We start from the raw sequence: 23,784 nt of genomic DNA, 5'->3' as shown, positions 1-23,784 counted from the left end.
CCCGATGGCGAGTGCAAAGCGGAAGTCGCCAGTTGAAAATCACTTAAGAGCAATTTACGGTTTGCAAATTGCATATTTGGGGGGGCGGAGGTGGAGTTGATCCTGAATGACTCTGTAGGCACAAGGATAAATGTACAAATGGTTCTGCTTACACAAGCGTAGACTTAGTACCTGTATCTTTAGAAAAAACTGCTATCGTAGCTATTTATTAATTAATATTGATAAGTTTAATGCATATTCTAAAGGAGTTTAAACTAGTATTCACATAAATGTAAAATAATTTAGGAAGCCAAATTCAATAGGGTGTTAAAATCCCTTAAAATCAAGTCTAAGCAATATGAAAAAGTTGTACATTGTAAAAAATAATACAAATAAACACTGCATTTAGTTTCTTGTATATTTAATTAATCTTAATAAGCATATATCCTTATTTGTTGTATCAATCCCAGTCTCTCACATCTGACTTCCTTCGAATAGAATATATATTCCCCCTTTATTTCTACTTCCTTCCCAATCAAGTTTCCGCCCAATCTTACCCACGAAAGTGACCCACATTGAAGGCCTGACTTCTTCCGACCAAACATCACGTTCCATCGTCTTCCTGTTCTTGGAACCGAAATTTGCTCTATCCTTTTCATCAAATCTGTCCACTTCCTTCCACTCCTGCCGCTCCTGGGCTTCTCTTGTCCGTTGGTCATGTGATAAACGTTTATGATTATTTTTATGTTCCATCCGTTCGAGTCGAGACTCGACTTTGGCTTTGCCAATTTGACGCTGATATATCCAGGGACTTGATTTAGTTTAAATAGCGCTATGGGAGATGGAGGAAGAGTCTCAAATGCACTGCTAAAAAAAACACTTGAAAAAATTTAATTTATTTACTTATTGAATCACTTAAAAAGTCTTTTTTATTCAAAATATAGTGTCATATCTAAATATAAGAAATATGTAACTATAAGACAGGAATATATAACATAAGTCGCCAAATAACAAATCCTTTATATTTGGATGAATTCTTTTTAGTGTGGTAACCTCTCCCGGCAAATGCAATTTATGTGTTTGGGGGAAGAGCCACACAAAATAAAAAAAGAATGTTTAGAAGCGAGTCCACACGTGACTGCAGTGGACATAGCTACCACCAGCCAACTCCTGCTCCTGCTCCAGCTTCTCAGCGCCCGATTGTTACCGCCCACATGTGTGAACAAATATTTTTTAGAGGGTGTCCAGTCCGCCCTGGATGCGGGTCCTTGCTGGTATCCGTAGCCCCGGCTACGTGTCATTTGTCCTATCTGGCCGAGCAAATCTTTCCGTTGCCCCCGTTCTCTCATTCCGTCGCCGATTTCCATAATCGCTGGTTAAACAAGACCGAACACACACTGGGCCCGGAATATGGAATCACACATGCCTGCCTGGTCAAGCTGACCACAGTTTATGTTCCTGGTTTTACGGCCCTAAGCCTTTCCGTCCTGCTCGGTCCCTTTGTGGACCTTGTTTGAATTATGCTTTTACATATTTTTATTCACTTAACACAAAAAAGGGTGCCAAGGGTGCAAGGATATATGGGCGGGAAGGTGGCTGGCTTAATCAAATTATGGCTTATCTCGGATGGTGTCGACTTGGCGGAGGTCAAAACGCAAATAGCCATAAACATGTAGATTAAATCCCCATTGACCAGGTCCGGCAGAGCCAACCGGTCACCGGTCACCCACATAGCGCCTGGCTTCATGTGACCTTGTTTCTTCCGGAGGTTTTATTACGTGTGAACCCTTTAATAGTACCCACAATGCAGCGACTGTTTGCATGCTTATAGCCTGACTTTGGTAATTATAAATCTAGTTTTATGGTTTCTTATGCAAAGCGAAGAAATGAGATCGGGTGAAATATTTGACCCAAATTGAATATTAAGTATTTAGTATTTTTCCAATAAATTTTGTACCCTTTGAAATTGGGTTCTAAATATTTTAAAGGCTTATACATATTAAAAAAGGGATAAGATATTTATACTTGTCTAGTATATTAGTATGGAGCCACAAAAAGTTAAACAGTAAAAGTAGAAGAACAATTTTACAGAAAATTTAATAGTTGTTGTAGTTTAATAGTTGTACTAAAAATATATCCTTGTTAAATTTTATTCTGTTTGTTATATTATTAGTAATTTTACTATTAACAAAACACGGAATAACACGCAAAATAATAATCGTAACCTAGAAAACACATAGTAGCTTATAAAAAAATGACTTTCACATATCAAGTATCCCTTTGAACATAAAAACCAAGGACAAACGACTTAAAGGCAAACTGGGTAACCAAAGCTTTAACATCTTTATAACAAATTTACCCTCTGAAATGAGCCACAAGAAATCCATAAATATCGACTTGGAATTGGTGAAAAAGGACCCTGGCATCGGACCAGCAGCAGTCAAAGAACCGGCATCGTTTCACGCTCAATTCAAATGTTGTTCAATCTCATTGAAACAATTTGTATTGTAGTTTTATTACCACAATAAAACGGATTAAGCAGGTCTCGCTCTCCCCTCGTCCTGGCTTCCCTTAACTCCCCTGGTGAAAAGGAGCAAAAGGATACAATGAAGTCAGACCCGAGAAAAGGGGGCGTGCCCTTTCTCGCTGGTCGTGTGTGTTGTTCGAATTTTAAATTGGTTGAATTTCCGCACGAATTAAATTTTTTTGTAGCTTGTAGCTTGCCAAGTGGAGAAGCGAAAAATATTTCACGCTTCGACTGATTGACGATTGGAGGGAAGGGAGCTTGAGGGTAAGCCATATTATGAAGTCCTTTCCGGAATATTTCACACTTTGGCCGTACAAATCAGCGACACGTGGCAAGTGCCATATAATTTATAACAGGAAAAAAAGGCTAAAGGGGAGACCCAAGAGTTTGGTCGAGACTTTGCCGGGTATCGAATTCGATCCGCTCAATCTGCTGAGGAATTTTTCAACATTATTTTGGGAAACTTTAAACTTTTGTCGGTCGCTTTTCTGTGGAGCGACGCGTCGTCCAACTCATTTAGCTTAACATTTTATTTTCAAATGGAAAATTAATTTTTCTCCTTTGTGGCATTTTACAGCAGAAGTCTATTTTTGTAACTTTCTTTCATGTCATCTCAAAGAAAGCGGTTTGGCTCCTTCAATCAATTTGTGCTTGGATTTTACGCTGGGACTGCTCCTTTCACTGGACCAGAGACCTTTGTCGGAGGTCCCCGCAGTTATCCATATATCCATACATATGTCTGATTCATATCTAAATCTATTACAATTCATATTTTTATGCCAAGCACACAGCCAGACATTCACCCCTCGAACATTTCCTGATTTGGGGGATGGTGAAAACAGTCCGGTTCGGGGGGATAAGTTTCCCCAAGATATTATCGCCAATTCTCCATCTGCTGTATTAGGGAACCTTTGGGATTTGACAATCATTTATTGTATAATATTTTTGGGATTAAACTGCGATTTATAAATAATTTTATTTTATTTTCTGAGGGTTTTTAAAAACTTTTACCCGTTTAGTTTACAGCGATGCCTTGCACTGTACTCCGACGAGTTAAATCAAGTGTTAAAGAGTTTTTTGAGGAACGTCATCCTCGTTGCTGTTCGTCTTGTGTCGTCGCAATTTCTTTTGGCTCCTTCTACCCCTTTTTTTTTCAACGTTATGCCTTTGCTGCTTAGCCTAATATCCAAATAAACATACTTTATCCGTTATTGCCGTCGAATTTATGGTTTCTTAAATGCCACCACCCCCCGACGAATGGACTATGAGAAGCTAGACTGGATTTTGATGAGGGTCGTCCTTCGGGCAGACAAATCCTTTGGTAAAACCATGTGCACTTTTGTAAAGTCTATTGGCCAATATATCGAAAGTTTTATTTCAGGAAAGAGGAATCTTTGAAGTTGTATCTTTTAAGTCTCAAATCCAGTGCATATTGTCAATTGCAATTAAAACACTGTTACAAGGTCATGGATTTTTTTTTGCACAGATAACAAAAAAAAGAGTCAAAAGTGGCTCCGCGCCGCCAAAGAAATTGCAAATTTTGCACATGTACCGAAATGCAACGCTATATTGCTTACAAATATACAAATATACATTTGCCATAGATACACAGACCGACATAAGCATACATTTGGAAGCGGATTCAATGGAATGCAACTGTAATCCGTGACAGCATTATGCCCTACACCTACCCCAATGCTCCAATGTTCCAAGGCTCCAACAACAACAACAACATCAACTGCAACACTTAGGGAAGTGCTTAATTTTCCAGCGTGACTTTTGCGCAGCTGCGGGACTGGAAAATGAATTACGACCGAGTGTCCTCCAGTGGGAAGAGAATACATCAAGCGGGAGAGAGAGGGAGCATGCATCCTCCAACCTGGCATGACTATGTGTGTGTGGGTGTGTGAACTTTGCAATGGTGGCTGCAGAGAGCGAAAGAACGAGAGTGAGCGAACGAGAGAGAAGGCCAAGAGCTAAATAGAAATTAACCAAAGGAAATGGAGCCACAACAAAAACAATAACAACCTGGACTTGGAGCAAGCGCAAAATTTATATTCCACCAGAAACGCCCACTCGGACCCCTGTGCGTGTGTGCGTCTGTGTGTGTGTGCAGGTGGTTTTCAATTATGTTTGGCAAATTATTAAATACATAAAGGTGATTTTCATGTTTAGCTATATACTTGGATACATAAGGACAGAGGTAATTGTGTTGAATTCCAGCTACTCAACAAATTATTAAAAATGCACTTGAAACATACATATGTACATATGTACATATATTATTAAATGTATTAAGTTTGGGTTTTTTATATAACAAAATTATATTAAAACAAGAAAGAAAGCTAACTTTGGCCAGTCAAAGTTTGTATAATTAAAATATATCATAACTAAGCCAAAAATGTATTAATTTTGATTCGGAAAGCAGTTTTGTGTTAGTTTTTATTAATTTAAAAAAACTGCATACCAAATTTAAAATTTTAAGAAATCAAAATTTTTGGCCATTTTTGCTAATTTTAATGATGTAACCCCTTATAAAATTTTGCAAAAATGGCCAAAAAATCGATTTCTTCCGGACATGTCTAGAAATATTCCCCTATTGATGCTGATCAAGAATATATATGGTTTATGGGGTCGGAAATGATTCCTTGACTTAGAAAAATATTATTTTGTATTATAAAATCTGATTTTTTATAATTAAAAAACTTCTTGATTTTTTTTAAATTAAAAATATCATAACTCGGCCAAAAGAGCATTAATTTTAAATCGGAAAACTGTTCTGTGCAAGATTTTCTACAGTTAATAAATCTGCATACTTAATTTTAAAATTTTGAAAATTCAATTTTTTATCAAAATCAAAAATTTTAATGATGAAACCCCTTATAAAATTTTGCAAAAATGGCCAAAAAATCGATTTCTTCCTGACATATCTAGAAAGATTCCCCTGTTGATGCTGATCAAGAATATATATACTTTATAGGGTCGGAAAGGTCTCCTTCACTGCGTTGCAAACTTCTGACTGAAATTATAATACCCTGCAAGGGTATAACAAAGGTTATTAAAATCATCATTATAGGATCTGCATCAACTGCCGGAGTCAATCAAGCCATGTCCGTAAGAACAAACCATTTTCCACTTTTAGTTTACTTATGAAACCCACTCCGAATTTTATAGGGTATCTCAGATAGTAGTTTTTATTATCTAAATCGATTATGATAAACATCACCAGACGTTTATCATAAATATCTACATATATCATGGCTACTGTACACAATGATTTCGCAGATGCTGCTAATAAATTCGATCGTATCTTATGGATACTGCTTATAACATCCGGTGGTTAAAGATATAAACACCTTATGGTGTATTATAACGGATTAACGGATTAACGGATAACCTTATAGCATTTTCGGCTATTTCCATTCTTGAACCCCTCACATCCTTCTGACCCTTTTTGTCCTGGAGTCTATTTCTCAATGCGAACACGATACCTGTTTGAACCAAATAAAGATATCATTAGAAAGTCATGTAGCGCATTAATCCAACTGTCGTCGCCACACCCCAACCCCACTCTGTGGAACCACACCCTCTCCGGGAGGCAGCCGCAATTGCCATTATGTCGAACACGCAAGTCAATTGATGCAATTTGTCCGAACAGCCGGAGAGCATTCGCCGGGGCCAGGGGCAATTTCCCCAGTGACAATCTGACATGCCGTAACAGGTTCACGGTCTGACGAATAGTGGGTGGTGCCCTGCGGGGAACAGGGATTGGGAACTGGGAACTGGGAGCACGGGCAGCCGGCTCTCATCAACAGTTAGCAGCTTCTGCTGGTGATTTAAGGGTTGCCAGCCAGCGACGACTCGCCCTCAAATGAATTGCGGCGATTTATTGCGGTAATACTCATTTAGTGGACCAGCCTTTAGCGGGGTGAAGTGAACAGAAAAAAAACTTAAGTAGTCGAATATGAGGTACCGAGCACTGCAATTTGTAAAGTGCAAATTAGAAAGTAGTAGAATTTATTACAATATTACAAATTTAAAAATGAATTAAAATTTTGGGTCCCAAATAAATTGTATTAGTTGTTTTTACTTTTTAGAATCATTCCAATTGATTTTAAATCTGTACATTTGGTTTTAACTGTTCTAAAAGTTAAGAAAATCTCAAATTCGAAGCTTTATGTTTATGTAATTTTATAAATTCAAACGAACATATCCCTCTCCTGCTCGATTCAAGGGTATAAAAATCGACTTGAGTCGAGTTGAGTGCAAACAATGCACACAATAAAAATAAATCTTTTTGGAACAAGTGTGTGTGTGTTCGCTTTGTTATACCCGTGGGAAGACCGGGCGAGAAGTTGTCAATTACTTACGAATCGATCTGTCCGGGATCTGTTTTGGCATTCATGTCAACGCCAGGTGACCGGTACATCCTTGAATAATCGCTCTAATTGGAGCGTCTCTATAGAAGTCATGCCGAGAAAGTACGTGATATGCATTTTCATCCTAGCCAGGCAATTAATATAGGACAATTCCCAGCTAAAACTTATCGGCGGCAACGTAAATCAGCATTATGTCGGAGGCAATGAAAATGAGCTCTAAATTCAATTACAGACCGGTGGCTTCGTCTTCATCGCATGCCTCACTCACTCTTGCATAAATCAAGAGTCCTGGCTGCCTGCCTGGGCCTGAGATTCTAATTTACCCTGGCCCTGGAATGTCTTAGAAGATGCTAAGCGGCTTTGCTCGCTCATAACTCACCCAGACACTTTGTCACATTATGAATTTAAATTTAATGGGTAATTTATGGGCGGATTTGTCGACCTTCCCGCCCCCGGCGGTGGTAACAACTAATTAGAAAGCCAACGAAGAGTAAGTGTGGTTAGAAATTAAGCTTTTTCTCACGACATTAAGTTCCTACTTTTTAATTATATTTTAAATTAACAAAAAATATTATTATACAAGAGTTTAAGTTATTAAATATAAATAAAAACTACAGAGCACAAATTAACATAAAATGTTGTCCTTAAATAAAGCATAGCCTACTTTTACGCTCTTTACAAATACATTTTATACCTAGATGATACCTAGAGAGTACTCTATTAATTGCACTCCATAATGGTTACTTCCGCTGGGCCACATAATAGCATAATTAATCGATATTAAATGAGCAGCCGAGAACAGAACAATAAAGGCAGGAAACTCAGCCACAAAAGGTTAAATTAAACGAAGTAATTGTTACGTACCACAGTCCCCTGCCAGCCAGTGGAGTTTCCACCCCGTCTCTCGAAGTTTTGGCCCTCGTCTCTGAGGGGTTGTCCTGGGATCCGGGTCCTTTACAATGCATAATAAACAGTCGAGCGGGCACGGAGCAAACAAAAGTGGGGAAGCGCACGAAGCTCGTTGAGATTTTGATTTTTAAACGGCACAACGGGGGGGTGGAGTTTCAGGAGACAAGGCTGTAAAGCGCACAAAGTCACACGGCAGGTGGCGTAAAGCATCCCAGGAGGCGGGGAATGGTGGGGAGATCTGCACACAAAGTGATTTAAATGCACTTCTAATGGGATGAAATTATATACTGTCTGGGCTCGTGGTCGCTCTTCACCTCCGTCCACTTTGATCCCATTCCCGTTTCTATTCCGAATTGCGGTTTCAAGGAGGGAGGACACATGAATATGCAAAGAATTGCGCTTTTGATGTGCCCTCCAGGACAAGCGGGGGCACCTTCATCGTAAGCCAAACTTACGGCAATACTTTAGGTTAAACTGTACATTTTTTTAATTAAAATTTTGCCTATAAAATTATAATTAATGCTTCTCTGTCCAGAGCTCGGCGTCTAGATTTGATGACCGGCTAAAGCCGCTTAGAACAATTTAAGAAAACAACAATTTGTGGGGTCACAGTAAGCATCTTATCAGAGCTAAGCAGCTGGGGTGACCCCCATCGTCATCGAAGTCCAGGCAACGGCGGAATGTGATTACAGCTTTTGGCGTTCCATCTGGAATTTTAGCGGTCTCAAGTGTCCATTGGGCGGGGGAATGTTGAGTTCCAAATTTTTAATGGAAAGACCATAGGCATAGCGATGCAAGTGCTTTGAACGGGCTATAAACTCATCCGCTGAGCCCGGAAAAGAGATAACCTCACTGACCAAATGCGGCTCTGGCACATAGTAGTCATCGCCTGGCAGGACATAGACCATAGTTCCTTCGCAATTGTAAACCACCGGCAGAAACATGGTCGTTCCTAATCTACCTCGTTTGACGGCGAAATCCAATAAGCGCAGGTACTTCTTGATACCTATTAGACGCAACAATTCGTAGACTTGAGGTGGGAGAAACCAAACCTCACCCATTTGGTTGAGTCGCAGCAAGTCCAGCGGAGCCAGCCACTAGTTTAATATTAAGTTAATTGATTTATAAGGCTTTTTGCCAGCCAGGATAACTATCTTACCATCGTCTCCTTGACCTCGCCGGGCTCCTCCAGCAGTTTAGGCTGCTTGTCCACAAAGGCCATAAAGAAAACCGTTTCATACCTACGGAAGATAATCACTAAACATAAAGCTGACTAAACATATACCATTTACTAACCCCTTGCGCAGAAATCCCGGACTTGCCCAGGCCGACCACTCATGCAGGGCCCACAGATCTGGAACCACCTTCAGATGACGGCATAGGGTCAAGAACTCACTGGGCTTGTCGTGCACCCTCCGCTGCCACGCCTCCAGATCGGGCACATCCTGAACACAGGCCACTGCGCCAAAGTCCAGTTGCTTTTGACTGCGGGCCAGCAGCACTCCAACTTCCTCAAAGGTCTCGCGCACGGCTGTGAGGCGCAGTATTATCTCCCTGAAACCACAGAGGGCAAAGATCAGCTTACTCTAATCTCAACCTTAACCTTTGGACCGACCCACCGCGACCAAATGCGGGAGCTCTTGAAAAAACGATCATAGCATCCAGTACCCTGGGGTGCCAAAATGGCAGGACGATCGTCCCGGATCAGCACCAGGGGACGCAGCTCCTCCTGCGGGACACCGAACTCCTCAAAGTACTGCAGCCAGGCCACACTTTCATCGGCCTCCGAGTCCAAAAGGCCGCCGGGGAAGACGGTCTGGTTGACCACCATAGCCGTGGCATCGCTGCGCTTGAGCATTAGCAACTGCAAGATCGGGCGGAGTAAGTGACGGAAGAATAAACATTTCTAAAGAGATCTCCGTAGTTGCCTTGTAATCGTCGCTCGTTCCGGCATCGCTGGCCACCAGAATTACGCTGGCCGAGGTGCGCCATTTGGCAGTAGCAGTGGCTTGACTCATGGCTGCACCTTAAAATTGGCTTAAACTAAATGTAATTAATTCTACTTTGAATTGGGTTTTGTTTTGCTCGCGCCAACAGCTGATCCGCAGCCGCCAATCGATATCGATAACGGTAACGGCTCCTGCGCTCAGGAAACGAACTATTTGGCCGGTTATCAACACTGAATATTTGAAATTCGTGCAGAATTCAAACTTTGCCTAGTGCCCGATAAAAGCACATAAGCAGAGTCTCATGAGTAAACGAACAAAAACTTGAATATAGATTAGCTGCTGAGGGGCACACGTGTTCGGTTGGAAACATATTTAAGCGCTCACCCTTGCCCAAGAAAAGACACTTACGATTAGAGTTTGTAACCGACAGCAACTTGTAGTAGAAGAAATGAGAATTATAGTCACTTTCTTGTTCCTGGGCTTGTGCCTGTGCAGTGTCCGGGCAGAGGATGATCTGGTGGAGCTACTCAAGGACAACACCAATGGCATTGGAAGGGCCAATGAGCTCCTGGCCAGGATTGCCGCCATCTACGAGGAGACCCGGGCCAACTTGGTGGCACAAAAGGAGGCTCTCAACATTGTAACCCTTGTACAGGAACTGCTGGCCCGTCTCGAAGTTGTGCTGGTGGAAAAGACCGATCTGATGGTGGCTACGCTGTTCAACATTTCGAAGCAAGGTGAAGAGTATGCCAAGCGCTCGGAATCGGAACTCCTGGAGCTGGCCCGTGCGCAAGAGGTCACGGCACAGCTACTCCGTGTCCTAGAGTCCAAGATGGACGCCTACCAGACGCACGTGCTCCACAGTGCCCGCAGCATTGACAAGAATATCGATGGCCTGGCCAGGCTGATCACTCGTACGGTCCTGCCGCAACTAAACGGCCTGAAGTGCTCCGTTGACAGCCTGGAGACATCGCAGATCAACGTGGAGGTGGAACTTAAGAGTTTGGCAGGCATTAAGGAGATAGGCGTCGATTCCATCCACAAGCTGGATGTGCTAGAACGTCAGCTGAAGGACCTGAATCGCACCCAGGAGGTTCGCCTGGCGGGATTGACCCACGCGGTGAAGCATCTGCAGCCGCTTGACTCGTGGAAGGTGGAAGGAGCCCTGCGCGAACTGATCATTTCCCAGAAGCGCATTGAACTCGATCTGGAGGAATGCAGCCATCACTCTCAGTCCTATAAATCCAGCTACCAAGTTGAGGCTTCAGCGCCGCACTATCCTCAGCAGCACCCTGAGCCGCATCATCAGCCTCATCCTCAGCCTCATCCTCAGCCTCGTCCTAAGCCTCATCCTCAGCCTCACCATCAGCCTTATCCTCAGCCTCAACCCCACCATCAGCCCGAGCATCAGCCTCAGCCCCACCATCAGCCTCAGCCCCACCATCAGCCCGAGCATCAGCCCCACCACCAGCCTCAGCCCCACCATCATCCTGAGCCTGAGCCTAAGCCCAAACGTGTTGACTTGGTGCAAGTTTGGAACGTCAATCATGGTAATTGATCTCACAATCTCCCATGAAGTCTAAATATTAATTACCCCAACCATTTCTAGGAGAGTATCCACAGACCAAGAGAGTATCGGCCTATGCCCAGTCCCCCGAGCCAAAGAAATCGCACTCCCAGTCCGGTCACAGCTCTAGCTCCTGGTGGGATTCATTGCCCTGGGAAACAGCCCCACAATATCATCCCGCTCCAGCTCCATGGAAGCCAGCTCCCGCCTCCACGCCCAAGCCCAAGCCGTGTCCCAAGCAAGAGCATGGCTACAAATCGCACTCCCATCCGGAACCATCTCCGAAGCAGCCTATCTTCAAGCCGCAGCCTGTCCAGCCTGGAGATTCCTACAGGATCTGGTACGAAGACGGTACATTGCCCCAAGGATATTAATTTTTTTGAACAAAACTATTCTGAAACAAAAATCGTAAAAACTCTTCCTCGAAAATGATATTATAATTATAATTTTACATTTTGATAAATAAATTATATTTAAAAAAATGAATTGGTTATTTTTAAAACGATGCAAAGCGTTAGATGTCAAATGTGTTTACTTCTTTCTTTTTTTACTCTTAAGTCCTTGCATATCACACTTGACCAGGATGGATATATGTACTTAGAAGAACATAGTTTTGTTTTTCATAAAATGTTACTCCAACTTTAATCTTTACCAAATTCTAGACAATATTATTTAAAGCTGCATTGCCAAAATGTATAACTAATCTAATAGATTTTATTATGAACATGTAAATAAAAAGCCTAAATATATCTTAATATGACAAAGAGAATAAATAATTTATTGTTATCAAAAGAAGCATGCAGTGAAATGTAGAAAACTATAATATAACAGAGAATGAGCTCAACTGTGAGATACCTGGTACCAAAAAGTATAGAACTATATTTATACAATTTGCTGGCGCACATTAAATAAAATAAATAAATGCACAATTAAATATACCTAAACTTTAATCAAATCAAACTGCATTTTCCCTGAAGACAACAGAACTGGCATGGCTAGATCGACTCGCCTGGTAATGCTGATCAATAATCTTTTTATTACCCTCCTGAATATTACTAAAATTTTCGATTGAGACCAAAATATCATACTTCTAAACCCGATAGGTAGCAATAACGCGTGCGGTGTATAAGTAAAATATTTAAAGCAATCTCTCTTTAGTTTTTAGACTGTTTAATCTTTTCTTGCTATACATCCTCATGTAGACCTATTTTCTGAATGAAATTTAAGAAATAGCGCATTTGGTCACGTCAGTTTTATCGTAGTACCAATTACATGCAAAAAAGACTAGTATCTCTCACAAAAGACCTATTTAGAAGCAAAGAAGAATTTTAGAACGTGCCAATTACAAAATTTCTCAAAGACCGCCAAAAAGTCGTTGAACCAAAATAAATGTCGTAAGACAAGGTGGAACATGGCTTGTTTATGATTTCTAGTAAGCCATCAGATAATGACCAAACATTTGTTTATATCTGCACGATAAATATGGAAACTGTAGGTCAACCTTGTTGAGTTGCTGGAATAGATAAAGATTAGAGCTATGTTTGCAGCTGCACCCACTACTGGACTATAGATTGAACCTAAGCATGTCGGAGACACGTTCCGGAAACTTTAGTTGGGCTACTTAAGGCACTGTTCGGATCGACACAAGACACACACTGCGGTTGAAGTTCAAAAGAGAAACACCATGAGAATCCAATTGCTTCTTGTAACGATCTACCTTTGCCTCTTCTGGCCCGCTTTCGCTCAGAATGCGTCCACGGATTCGAAGAAGCCTTCAGAGGCAGAGGCCGTTAAAGTCCTGAAGAAGAGCAACGAGGAGCTGGGCAAACTGGTCAGAATAGCGCTCGATGTGAACGACAAGAGCAAAAGTTTCGAGGAAAAGATAAAGGTTTTGAGGGACGAGGTCGAGCGCATTGCCGAATTGGACAAGGTACTCATCAAACTTGAAGAAAAGGTGGTCGACAGCTTCCAGGATACGTCCGCTGGGTTAAGAAATCTAACAGCCATTGTCACGGCAACCCAAAACCGTAACGAACAGGCCATTCAAAACCTCACCAAAGTGGAGCTAGAAGTGCGACATGCTCTGGGCCAGGTTGATGTCAACCAGAACAAATATGAGCACAATCTTAACGAAGTGGCCGCATCCATCACAACTCATTTGGCCGAGATCGAACAGATATTGAAGCAGGCCGTAATCAAAGAGCTCATTGGTTTGGATGGTAAGGTCAAGGTTCTGCACCAGCATCAGCGCAATATCGACGGTCAGTTGGGACATCTGGAGCAGCTTAACGGTCTGGCTGGCCGGGCCAACCACAAGTTGACTCAGCTGGAATGCGGCCTCACCTCGCTGAATAGCACCCAGTCCAAGAGCCTCAACAGTATTGAGAACACGGTTCGTGGAGTGCAAGTGGCAACCTTCCAGATCGATCAAAAGCTTGGCATCCTGCTGAACAACCAAAAGAACATCGACAAGACTCTAGAGCAGTGCAAGCACAGGCACCAGCCACACCAGCCCAAGCCCCACGAGATCTGGACCCGTTCAGAATACGCCCCCGATCACAAGTAAGTAGCAACCCAGCTCCGAATCCTCTCATTTTGATGATCCCGTTGTATCCGTCTTTTAGATTGCGGCCGGAGCAGAAGCCAGAATACCAACATAGCAGCTACGCTTCAGAGGAGGAGGCCGAGCAGTTGTACAAGCTCTGGTACGGCAAAGGTCAGCAGTAAAGGAAGACACGAGCTCAATAAAACCATAGGAAATTCTCTCTTCTACCTTTAAAAATAAATTAAATTCTTGTTTTACAAGGTTTCTTTAATTATACCCTTGAAGGATATTGTAAATATAGTAAAACGTTGGCATCGCAGTGAAAGTTTAACTTATACAATATATAAATTATATAAATTCTTGATCAGCAACAATCATGCATGTTATTCTTTACCGGTTCTAATGTATAAATCTTACAAAAGGTCTAATAAATGCACAAACATAACATCAGAGAAGATGGAACCGCGTCTCAAAGCTTTTTGGGGTCCAATGGATGCACCTGCCCATCTGACCTATCGAAGTTTATAAGCAGCTGCGATTGATGCTGGTTCCAGTGCTCCGAGCGATGAAGTTTTCCATTGGCCTTTGACCGAAAGTCTTCAACTGACAATCCAGTCTCAATTTTGTCATTGCTAGCATCCGGATCGGAGGGATACGCATCGTCGCCAGGCAACAGATGCACAACTCCGTTTTTGCATTTGTACATTACAGGATGAATCAGGTCGATGCCTTTTTCGGAACGATTTTCGGCAAACTGCCGTAAATCATCCAAAGAGGGAAAGTTTAGGCAACGAGATAGCTCATAGAATTGAGGTGGCGGCAACCAGAGCTCCTTTCTCAGGCAAGCCTGAAGGTAATCCAAGGGGGATCGCCACGCACAGTCCTTGACCTCATTCGGTTCGATGTGTACACTGGGCTCCTGCTCTAGGGCTGCCACAAAGAAGGCAGTTTCAAAACGCTTCTTGAATGTGGACGGTGTGCGCCAGACAGACCAATCGTGCAGGGACCACACATCGGGCAGCACTTCCAACTCCTGGCAGAGCGTCAGGAACTTGCTAGCGTCGTTATGGACGACATGCTGCCAGTGGGCTCGATCGAACTGCTCGTGAAACTGTCCGAAGCCGCTGGTAGAGGTCAGAGATTTACTGTCCCGACACAGCAAGATGCCTAGTTCCTCAAAGGTTTCTCTTATGGCAGTCAGGCGCAAGGACAGGGAGCTATAACAAACGCAAGAAGTTACAGGAATGATTTTCCAGGGAGTCACTCTACACAATCTTACGGATCCATGCCCTCGTTATCAGCTTTAGCCTTGAAAATCTCCGGTCGCGGCCCCTTCACTTGGCTTAATTCCTGCAGCTTGGCTGAGCTGATTTGGCTTCGCTTGAAGTGCTCCAGCCAAGAGGAAGAGCTGTCCGTGCCATCACATACGCCACCGGGAAACACCGAAGACTCGGGCATGAAGCTAGACTTTGGGGTACGGGTCAGAAGCAGGGCCTAATAATGCAATTAACAAGATAAGTTAAGGTTTAGCTTTAATTTAATGGTATATACATTGTAGTCGAAGGACTTGGGCTTCACATCCTGGTTTCTGGCCAGCAGAATAAGGCTGGAGGACAGCCGGATTTTTGGCAACACCTGCTTGGACATTGCTCGTTTAGGTAACTGAGAGCGATAACGATTTCGATTGGGAGGCATTATCGATTGCTAGTCAGCTGTTGTTTACACTTTAAAGCGCATACCTGTTGATTATAGAGTATATTTGTGTATATATAGCAGGGACCATAAGTGAAAAAAAACAATGTATATATAATGATTATCTATTGATTTCAATTTTTCAATATTATAATTTTATATTATTTAATCTCTCAAAGTATAATTATTATTATAGGGTATCCACAGGTCGACTTCCTCTGACAGGGGGAGTGCTAAAGAGCAAAGGTTTAAAGATTAAACTTTAAAGTTTGGATCAGGGATTAGTGCGGCTGCAAACAATGGTAGCTCCTTCTCAGAAAAGCGCTTACAGGCCTTCCGCTAGTCTAATACTGGCTGCCAAAGACGATTCCAACAAGGAATACGACTACAGTGTGAGTTAAACAGTTTGACCCGAGGTACAAAGATAAACTCGACCAACTCGTTTACTATCCTTCAAGTTACTTTTGATCAAACGCGCGGAGGGCACTTCCTATACCCTTAATCACTGCGTCTTCCCTGGAGGTGTGTTTGATCCCCGAGATGATGAGTCTCCCGAATGGTTGAGATATTTCAGCTCCTTCGGGATAACCGCTGAGCAGTTGAAAATACTTACCCACGATCAGCAATCGCCCAGGCCGGAGTTTCTCTCTGGCGGGCAGCACCTTTCCAAGGACATCGCCCTAAGGTTGACTGCCCTCAGAGAAGCCTTCGAGGAAGTGGGAATCCTGATATGTGTGAGCCGTGATTCCTTTAATAACTGGGATAGCACGGCAAAGGGGCTGCCACCACGGGCTTTGCTCTTGGACCCCATCAGCGATCGCACCGAGTGGCAGCGTCGTGTTCACAATGATGCCTCGCAATTTCTGGAGCTGTGCAAGCATCTCAATGTAATACCCAACCTGTGGGCCCTTCACGAATGGTCTGTTTGGCGAACAGCAGCCACGGCCAATCGAAAATACGACACGGTGTACTATGTTACCACGCTGGACAATGATGCCAAAGAGGTGAGCCTGCTTCTGGAACCACACGAGGTAGCTTCAGCCCATTGGATGAGCCCAAAGGAGGCCTGGTCCCGCTCCCAAGACGGCACCATCTGGCTTCCTTTCATGCTGCTCTACGACACGGCTCGCCTGATGAATTTGCACCGCTGGCAAGAGCTCGCCGACTTTTCCCGCCATCGAAGCATCTGGGGCGGCACAATGGTGCAGCCCGTCTACTATCGCTGTGATGAGTGCATGTTTGGAGTGCTTCCCGGGGATGAACTGTATCCAAACGAGCCTGGCGCTTGCACACAAACTATCATTCTGTCGGGGTCGTTGAATGACCAACACCGAAAGGCCAAGCGATACAACCGCTATATCATCTACGATTTCCATAAGGTAGTGCTCGCTTGTAATGTTCCGCCCATCGATGGTCATCTGCAGCTGCAACCACTGGTCAACACAAAGTTGGCAAAGTTATAGTGTGGAAAATATATATTTTATGTTTAATAACAACTATATACCGCTGTCCAACTCCATCTGTATGCGGTGGCAAGCGTGGCACAGGTCATTCTGCGACTCCAGCCGCTTCCTAGCCAGTTCTTCGAGATCTTCGCCGTTCTTGTGGAGAGACACGCCCGCCTCGGACACCGAACGCGAATACTCGATGGCCAGGAGAGTGTCTGAGAGTTGGGAATCCAGCGCAGACTGGCAGTGAAAACAACTGGCCTGCTCGGGATGCGTATTGGAAGTAATTTTGTCACCAGTCCGAAAAACCGTGGATACAGTGGAGGCATAGTTTTGCTGCAGGTTGGTTACGAACGCCGACGTCAGGTTCTGCAGGCTAGCAGTCTCTCCTCGCTCCTGGCCATACCGGAGCCTACCCTTGAGTAGTGGCTTAAGTCGCTGGGCATGAACATAGAACTGTACCTCCTGTTCGTTGAGGTCTTTAAGGGGTCGCAGAAGTTTGACATCGCCGCCGGCCAGTCGATCGTCCAGAAGAGCCACATCCAAGGCGGCACTGCCACCTCGTCCCAAGGCGATGGCCGTCAGCAATTGGGTGGCCAAATCCACACTTATACTGGATTCAAAAACATGACTGCAGTGGAGCTGCTGGGCCACCGAAGCAATGAGGTTCTTGCGCTCCTGCTGCAGGTAATCCTGGCGAGCTGTAAGGCTTCGCAGTTTTTCCAGCTTAACGCCAAGCCTGTTGATTTCTTCGGCAGAGGTGGGAGAGTAATCCTTTATATTCCGTAGCGAGCTTGGCGGCGCCCCCAGTTCTATCACATGGAATTCGAAGGGTTCGTATTGCCGAGACAATGCCTGAAGAGATTCCACATCCACAGGATCGCGCTCCTGCAGTGCTTGGTCCTCCACGTAGACCACACGAGCATTGCAATGGAGTCTTTTGAATGTGTTCTGCGTCTGGGCGAAGTGTAGCATATCCAGAAGCACAAGGGACTCAGCAGAGCCATCGAGTACGAGGAGGACCTCTGCATCCCGGGGCAGAACTTTGGCTGCGCCCAGCGCTGCCCGGAACTTGTGCCTCACATAGGTGAGGAAACAAGCACGGCACTCCGGCGTCCGGAAGTTCAGTTTGTACAGTTCGGAGGATGATGTGCCACATTTGGTGCAGTCCCCTGTGCTCAGAACTATGCCAGCGGGCAGGGATTCCGCCACCATGGCATGGGCGCCACCCTCGTCGCCGAAATCATCTTCGCCGATACTGCACATGGCAACTATTTACACGAATTTCACATCAAAACGAAATGGCCAGGGATGGGATCACAGTTCAAAGTGGCTAGTGATGCTCAAATATCTTTAATCACAACGATCAAAAATTAATGGAGCAAGGGAAATTGATAATACAAGTCGTTCATTTTACACAAATATCCTTTTATATTACACATTCGGAATATTAGTAAAATATAGTAGACCTTTTTTGACCACAGAAACTTTAGCTATTTTTGTAAACAATAGTGGGTAGTGGGTATCGGCCACCAACTATCGATACCGTTTATCGACTACGCAGCCCAGACTCGTCAAAAAGCAACCTTGCAACAGGAAAAGCAGTGAAAAATACAAAAATAGCTGTTAAAACTACAATTACTTGTACAAAAATTATTGATAAGTTAAATTTAAGCCAAGAGGTATGTGCCAAAAGTGATGGTGTGACAAAATTTGATCAATAAGTCTCTCAAATTTGGGCGCAAAAAACTGGGTGCTTCTGGTGGGACATCTGTGAATGCCTGTGCCTGTGTGAGTGTGTGTTTCGCGTACGTCTGTGTGTGTGTGGTTCGTGCTTCTCGTACGCAAGCAAAAAGTATCGGGTAGCAAAATCGAGAAACTTTCTTATTGACGATAGCCGAGCGAACAAGAAGAAGCAGCTGTCATTTGATTAAAAAGGGGCAAAAGAACCCGAAAAGTCGGCGAAAAGCAAGCTAATCGCTGTCATCTACTTACAGCGGATTGCAGCAGAAGTCGTTTGAGCCCTAGAGCAGAGCGGAATCGTCATCATCGAAGCAGAGCGACAGAGGTCATCTTATAAATACATTTTTCGGGCGTGTGTGCATGTGTGCGGCCCTCACCCCGAGAACTATTAACCCCCTACCCAGAGCAGAGCCAAGACCAACGCAAGCAGCAGCCACCAACAATAGCAGCAGCAGCAAGCAGTAGCATCTAACCCGCCTCAGCATGATACTGGAGAACTCCGACAAGCTCAAGGACTGGCTGAGCGTGGTCTTGGAGCCACTGTAAGTAGCAGACCCGTCATCTTCTGATTTTTTGATTCTATTGACCGATCCCTTCCCCTTTTCCGGCACAGTTGCGATGCGGACTCCTCGGCCTTGGCGCGCTACGTTATCGCACTCCTCAAGAAAGACAAATCGGATAAGGATCTCAAGCGGATCATGATCGAGCAGCTCGATGTCTTTCTGTCCGAGGAAACGACACGCTTTGTTGAACGGTTGTTCGATGCCATCGCCAGCGAGGAGTACCTGACGCTGCCCGCCCCACTGCCATCAACGGCCAATAGCGCCGCCGCCGCTGCCGCTGAGCTGGATCTCGACCATGAACTGGCCTTGGCCATTGACGGGGCACACGATGACATCGAGGCCGTGCTGGCCGCCGATTCTCCACCGCCTCCGGCACCTAAAGACAATGTGATAACCCCGCAGAGCAATCCGGCGGCGTTGGAGCAAGTGAGCCACGATGCCAGGGAAGCTGAGGCGCTTGCCTTCGTTAGCCAGGAAGGTGGCTTTGCCCCGAACTCATCTACAGATGCCAAGACAGCCTTCGATGTGAGTATTATTTATCCGAAATGCATTAATAGCATTATTAATATCTTCTTGCTATCATTTCTTGCAGCAGAAAACCAAAGAGTCCCACAATCTACAGTCCGCCTCCTACCAACACCAACATCATGTACGTAGCGCTAGTCCACATGCCGCCAGAAGCAGTGGGAGTGGAGGTGGAGGCGTGGCAACAGGCCTGGTGACTGGCTATGCCGACAAGGAGAACCAACCACGCGACAGTCGCCGGCGACGTGCTTCCCTGCGATCTCGGTCCCGTTCACGCTCGCGGTCCAATGAGCGTGCCTTTCGCCGCTCCAGGTCCCGCGACCGGCGTGTGAACGAGCGCGAGAAAACCCAGCGCCAGTTCCGCAATAAATCCCCGCCAGGCTCTCAGACTGATAACCGCCACGGTCACGGGCGGCGCAACTTTGACCGCCGCCGCATCGGTGGAGGCAATAATGCGGACGAACGGCCACGCTTTGGGAACAACAAGAGCCGGCGGTCGCACAGCCGATCCATGTCACCCGAGCGAAACTCACGACGGAATCAGCAGAGCTCACCGGATCGAGGACAGGCTGCTGGACAAGGAAATCAACAAGTACCCGTTCCAGTGGCACCGCCCCCACCCGTAGAGCATCCAGCTGTTCTCCATCCCCGGCAGCGTTGTCGTGATTTTGACGAGAAGGGCTACTGCGTAAGGGGAGAGACGTGCCCCTGGGATCACGGTATCAACCCAGTGGTTTTCGAAGGCATCAACAATTCGGCCCTTATGATGTCCATGCGAGAGTACAATCCAGATGCGCCCGAGATTTGGGCGCGAGGAGGAGGACCGCCGCCAGGACCTGGAGCCCAGGGAGCAGTGGCGCCACCAGCACCGGGTCCCGGACAAACCACCATTAATCCATTCACCGGTAATGTGCGACCCAACACACTAATGAGCGGCGGAGCAGGTCCAAATCCAATGGGCGTGCCTAATCCCGCCGACTATGCGCGTAATCCGGGCGGACCACCTCCACCACCCGCAATGATGCCATTCCCCTTCAATCCTACGGCGGTGACAACACCACTCCAGCGCCAATTGATACCTATACCTGTGGTTGATGGTGCCCCCGCCTCGGGTGGCGTGGCAGAGATAGGAAAGCGTCGATTCGAGCTAGAGGATTCCGTGGCCATTGCAGATGTACCAACGAAGCGCAAAGTGCCGATCAACAGCCGACTCGGTCCACGGATCAATCCCAATATGCAACAGCACAACAGCTCGCTGGAGTTGAGGAAGGTGCCGCGCGGACTGAACACCATCGCCCATTTGAACAATCACTTCGCCAAGTTCGGCAAGATCGTCAACATCCAAGTCTCGTACGAAGGCGATCCCGAGGCAGCCATAGTCACCTTCTCCACGCACGCGGAGGCCAATGTGGCATACAGGAGCACCGAGGCGGTGCTCAACAACAGATTTATCAAGGTTTTCTGGCACAACGACAGCAGCGGTGTGGATGTGGGACAGCTGAATCCGATGGGTAGCGGCGGAGGAGGTGGCGGCCGAAAGAATGCGAGCCAGTATCATTTGCACAACGTGCCCGCCGTGCCCACGCCGAATGCCGACGGTGCAAAGATCACCAATGCTAATCCTTTGACCGAGGCTGGTGCGGCTAACAACAATGCCACGCCAGCGACAGAACAGCAGGCCAGCACGGCGGCTCCTGCATCTATGCGTCTGAAGCTTAACACAACGACAGGAGCAACGGGTGGAACGGGAGCAGTTGCTGGAACTCCAGGTGGAGCAGCTGCGGGCCGTACCTTGAATCCGGCTGCTAATGCCGCTAGCATACGCAAGAAGAAGGAGGAACAACAGAAGGCGGTGCATCAGCTGGCAAACGGGCTGCGCAAAAGGAAACAGGAGCTGCTACAGAGCTATGTCAAGCAGGTGAAGACTGCTCTGGAGCTGGTTGAACGGATGGACCCCAATGATGCTCAGCGACCACTGACTCTGCGGACAATCAAAGATCTGCAAGAGAACATTGACAAGCTGAGCAAGGATGTCCATGCCGATCAGGATCAGCTGCAGGCGCAAATTCAGCAACAACAGCAGCAGCAGCAACCGCCCGTTAAGAAGACCAAGGAGCAACAGAAGAAGGAGTTGCTGGACATGGAGCTGGAATTGATTGCCCAGCAGCAGGAGGGTAACGACACAACGGCCATACAGAAGCGATTGGAGGAGCTGCAGAGAAATCTGGGTGGAATCGTGGGTGGACCCCTAGCCGCGCACAACAATAGCAAGTCGCCGCATTTTGGAGCCTCTTCGGGAGTAGCAGGCGGTGCCGGTGCAGGACGCAAGCGGCCCAACTTGCCGGAAGGACCGACGCGAGTCGATCGAAGACCAAAAGCCATCGTGGTCACTGGATTTGCGGCCGAAGAGGCGGACTTTGTCCTGGGGCACTTCAAGGTAAGTGCGGTCTCTATATAAAACCTGGAAATATGCGAACTGGTGCAGTTTTTCAATACACTTTTCTCTGCTTTTGTTTTACAGAATTTCGGTGAGATTTCCAAGCATGATGTAGACCGTGAGATTCCACAGTTAATACTCTCCTATGCGACCCGCCTCAATGCTGAGCAGGCCGTGCTCCGTGGCAAAATGTACAAAGACAAGCTCCTGCAGGTGAGAGAAGAAAAAAAGGAAGGGAGAAAGGACTTTTTCTAGATAAATCTCATGATTACAGATTTCCTGGGCGCCTGTGGTAACACCAACGACACCTGCTCCAATGGCAGCCCCGCCTGTTGAGAAGTCTTCGGCGCCAGAGAATCCCAAACAGTTGATTCAGTCCGTCAGCGAGAGCGAGAGCCTGTTGGGCAGCGACACGCTTCCGGAGCTGCGTCTGGAGGATGAAGAGGAGGATGAGGAGTCCGAGGATCGCTCTTGGCGCCGTTGATGCACCGCCCTGCGCTGCTAAGGCAGCAGCCAAGTGGCTCACAATTGTTAGGAAGTCCTTAACATGTGTTTGTTGTTATTCTATATCTAAATGTGGTGGAGCGTGCTGCGGTGGTGCGTAGAAACAGAAGCCTAGCGATGCACTCGCCGCACCTCCAGCGCATGATTAAAAACGCTCTAAATATTACTAATATTTTAAATGAACATAAATTATGAATCGCCTACAAAAATACGAATGAGTTTTTAGCTAAGCCTAAGTCCGAAGTAGAAACACTAATCCTAAAACAACAATTCAACTGCGAAATGCGAACCAACAACTCCACAGCTCTGTGCGAAGCAGCGCTGGCAAATCATTGGTCAAACACCGCGTGAACTACTCTTTGTATTTACACATTTTTCACTCTATCCTTTTCTTATATACAAATATATATATATACATATATAGATGCATATATATAATTGTTAAGATTTTATGTTGAGTTAAAAAACGATAAAATACTAAAAGAACACAAAAAAATTGCAAAAGAAAAAGAACCCCAAAAACAAGCGCAATGAAAATAAGTCAAAAGAAAAAGAAAAAAAATATAGCAACGTGAAAGATAAAACAAACCGCAAAGTTATATAGAGAGATATATAATAAATAAAGTAAATAGTTTCGTATTTCAGGAAGTCAATAAAAGCTTTTTACTGTGGGTCAAGGGTGGGAATATCAAACATTTCTTACATATTTTTAATGTCCTGCGACTTCTCGAATTAATTCATTGTTGCAAAGGAAAAAACCTTTAAAAACCATTAAAACTTTTAAAAACGTAATAAATATTCATCATTAATTTCTAATTTTAGTGTTTTACACATTTTATAGATCGATATTTGTATTGATATAATAACTTTTTGTTGTTTCTAATATTTTATACGACAAATTTTTAAATACAATTTCATTGATTAGTTTACAAGGACAGACAATGGAGTTCGGAATGCAAAAATAATGAAAGAGCACAGCACTAATCATAATTATAAACCATATAAAATATTTGAACC

General features: G+C 45.0%; 7 protein-coding genes across 9 annotated transcripts; 4 read left to right on the top strand and 3 right to left on the bottom strand.

Moving 5' to 3' along the window:
- Positions 1–8,263: 8,263 nt before the first annotated feature.
- Positions 8,264–9,864, bottom strand: LOC108082891 (acyl-coenzyme A diphosphatase NUDT19). The gene is made up of 5 exons (XM_017178477.3): positions 9,723–9,864; positions 9,414–9,658; positions 9,091–9,348; positions 8,954–9,035; positions 8,264–8,891 (listed from the first exon to the last, which is right to left on the bottom strand). The coding sequence occupies exons 1-5, from the start codon at positions 9,810–9,812 to the stop codon at positions 8,481–8,483; spliced, it is 1,086 nt and encodes a 361-aa protein (XP_017033966.1). The 5' UTR covers positions 9,813–9,864; the 3' UTR covers positions 8,264–8,480.
- A 16-nt stretch (positions 9,865–9,880) lies between these two features.
- On the top strand, positions 9,881–11,774 carry LOC108082704 (uncharacterized). Its single transcript, XM_017178212.3, has 2 exons — positions 9,881–11,293; positions 11,353–11,774. The coding sequence occupies exons 1-2, from the start codon at positions 10,192–10,194 to the stop codon at positions 11,682–11,684; spliced, it is 1,434 nt and encodes a 477-aa protein (XP_017033701.1). The 5' UTR covers positions 9,881–10,191; the 3' UTR covers positions 11,685–11,774.
- A 999-nt stretch (positions 11,775–12,773) lies between these two features.
- LOC108082687 (myosin heavy chain, clone 203) lies at positions 12,774–14,115 on the top strand. The gene is made up of 2 exons (XM_017178192.3): positions 12,774–13,872; positions 13,935–14,115. Exons 1-2 carry the CDS (start codon positions 12,995–12,997, stop codon positions 14,035–14,037), a joined length of 981 nt encoding a protein of 326 aa, XP_017033681.1. The 5' UTR covers positions 12,774–12,994; the 3' UTR covers positions 14,038–14,115.
- Positions 14,116–14,212: 97 nt separating this feature from the next.
- LOC108082686 (acyl-coenzyme A diphosphatase NUDT19) lies at positions 14,213–15,550 on the bottom strand. Its single transcript, XM_017178190.3, has 3 exons — positions 15,407–15,550; positions 15,135–15,349; positions 14,213–15,072 (listed from the first exon to the last, which is right to left on the bottom strand). Exons 1-3 carry the CDS (start codon positions 15,548–15,550, stop codon positions 14,325–14,327), a joined length of 1,107 nt encoding a protein of 368 aa, XP_017033679.1. The 3' UTR covers positions 14,213–14,324.
- A 296-nt stretch (positions 15,551–15,846) lies between these two features.
- Positions 15,847–16,871, top strand: LOC108082667 (acyl-coenzyme A diphosphatase NUDT19). The gene is made up of 3 exons (XM_017178164.1): positions 15,847–15,939; positions 16,006–16,771; positions 16,825–16,871. The coding sequence occupies exons 1-3, from the start codon at positions 15,847–15,849 to the stop codon at positions 16,869–16,871; spliced, it is 906 nt and encodes a 301-aa protein (XP_017033653.1).
- Positions 16,869–18,441, bottom strand: Ctu2 (Cytosolic thiouridylase subunit 2). Its single transcript, XM_017178363.2, has 2 exons — positions 17,052–18,441; positions 16,869–16,980 (listed from the first exon to the last, which is right to left on the bottom strand). Exons 1-2 carry the CDS (start codon positions 18,259–18,261, stop codon positions 16,907–16,909), a joined length of 1,284 nt encoding a protein of 427 aa, XP_017033852.1. The 5' UTR covers positions 18,262–18,441; the 3' UTR covers positions 16,869–16,906.
- Positions 18,442–18,531: 90 nt separating this feature from the next.
- Positions 18,532–23,425, top strand: swm (Zinc finger protein swm). 3 transcript variants are annotated; one of them, XM_017178362.3, is made up of 6 exons: positions 18,532–18,677; positions 18,993–19,280; positions 19,352–19,826; positions 19,897–22,263; positions 22,348–22,476; positions 22,538–23,425. In XM_017178362.3, exons 2-6 carry the CDS (start codon positions 19,222–19,224, stop codon positions 22,745–22,747), a joined length of 3,240 nt encoding a protein of 1,079 aa, XP_017033851.1. In that variant the 5' UTR covers positions 18,532–18,677; positions 18,993–19,221; the 3' UTR covers positions 22,748–23,425. The 3 variants fall into 3 exon arrangements, with proteins under 3 accessions (XP_017033851.1, XP_017033849.1, XP_017033850.1); XM_017178360.3 differs by having other exon boundaries at positions 18,533–18,677; positions 19,894–22,263; XM_017178361.3 differs by having other exon boundaries at positions 18,642–18,786; positions 19,894–22,263.
- Positions 23,426–23,784: the final 359 nt, after the last annotated feature.

Source organism: Drosophila kikkawai, chromosome 2L, assembly GCF_030179895.1.
Source record: "Drosophila kikkawai strain 14028-0561.14 chromosome 2L, DkikHiC1v2, whole genome shotgun sequence".
NCBI lineage: Eukaryota > Metazoa > Arthropoda > Insecta > Diptera > Drosophilidae > Drosophila > Drosophila kikkawai.
The sequence above is the reverse complement of the archived record's forward strand: the minus strand, read 5'-3'. Positions and strand labels throughout refer to the sequence as shown.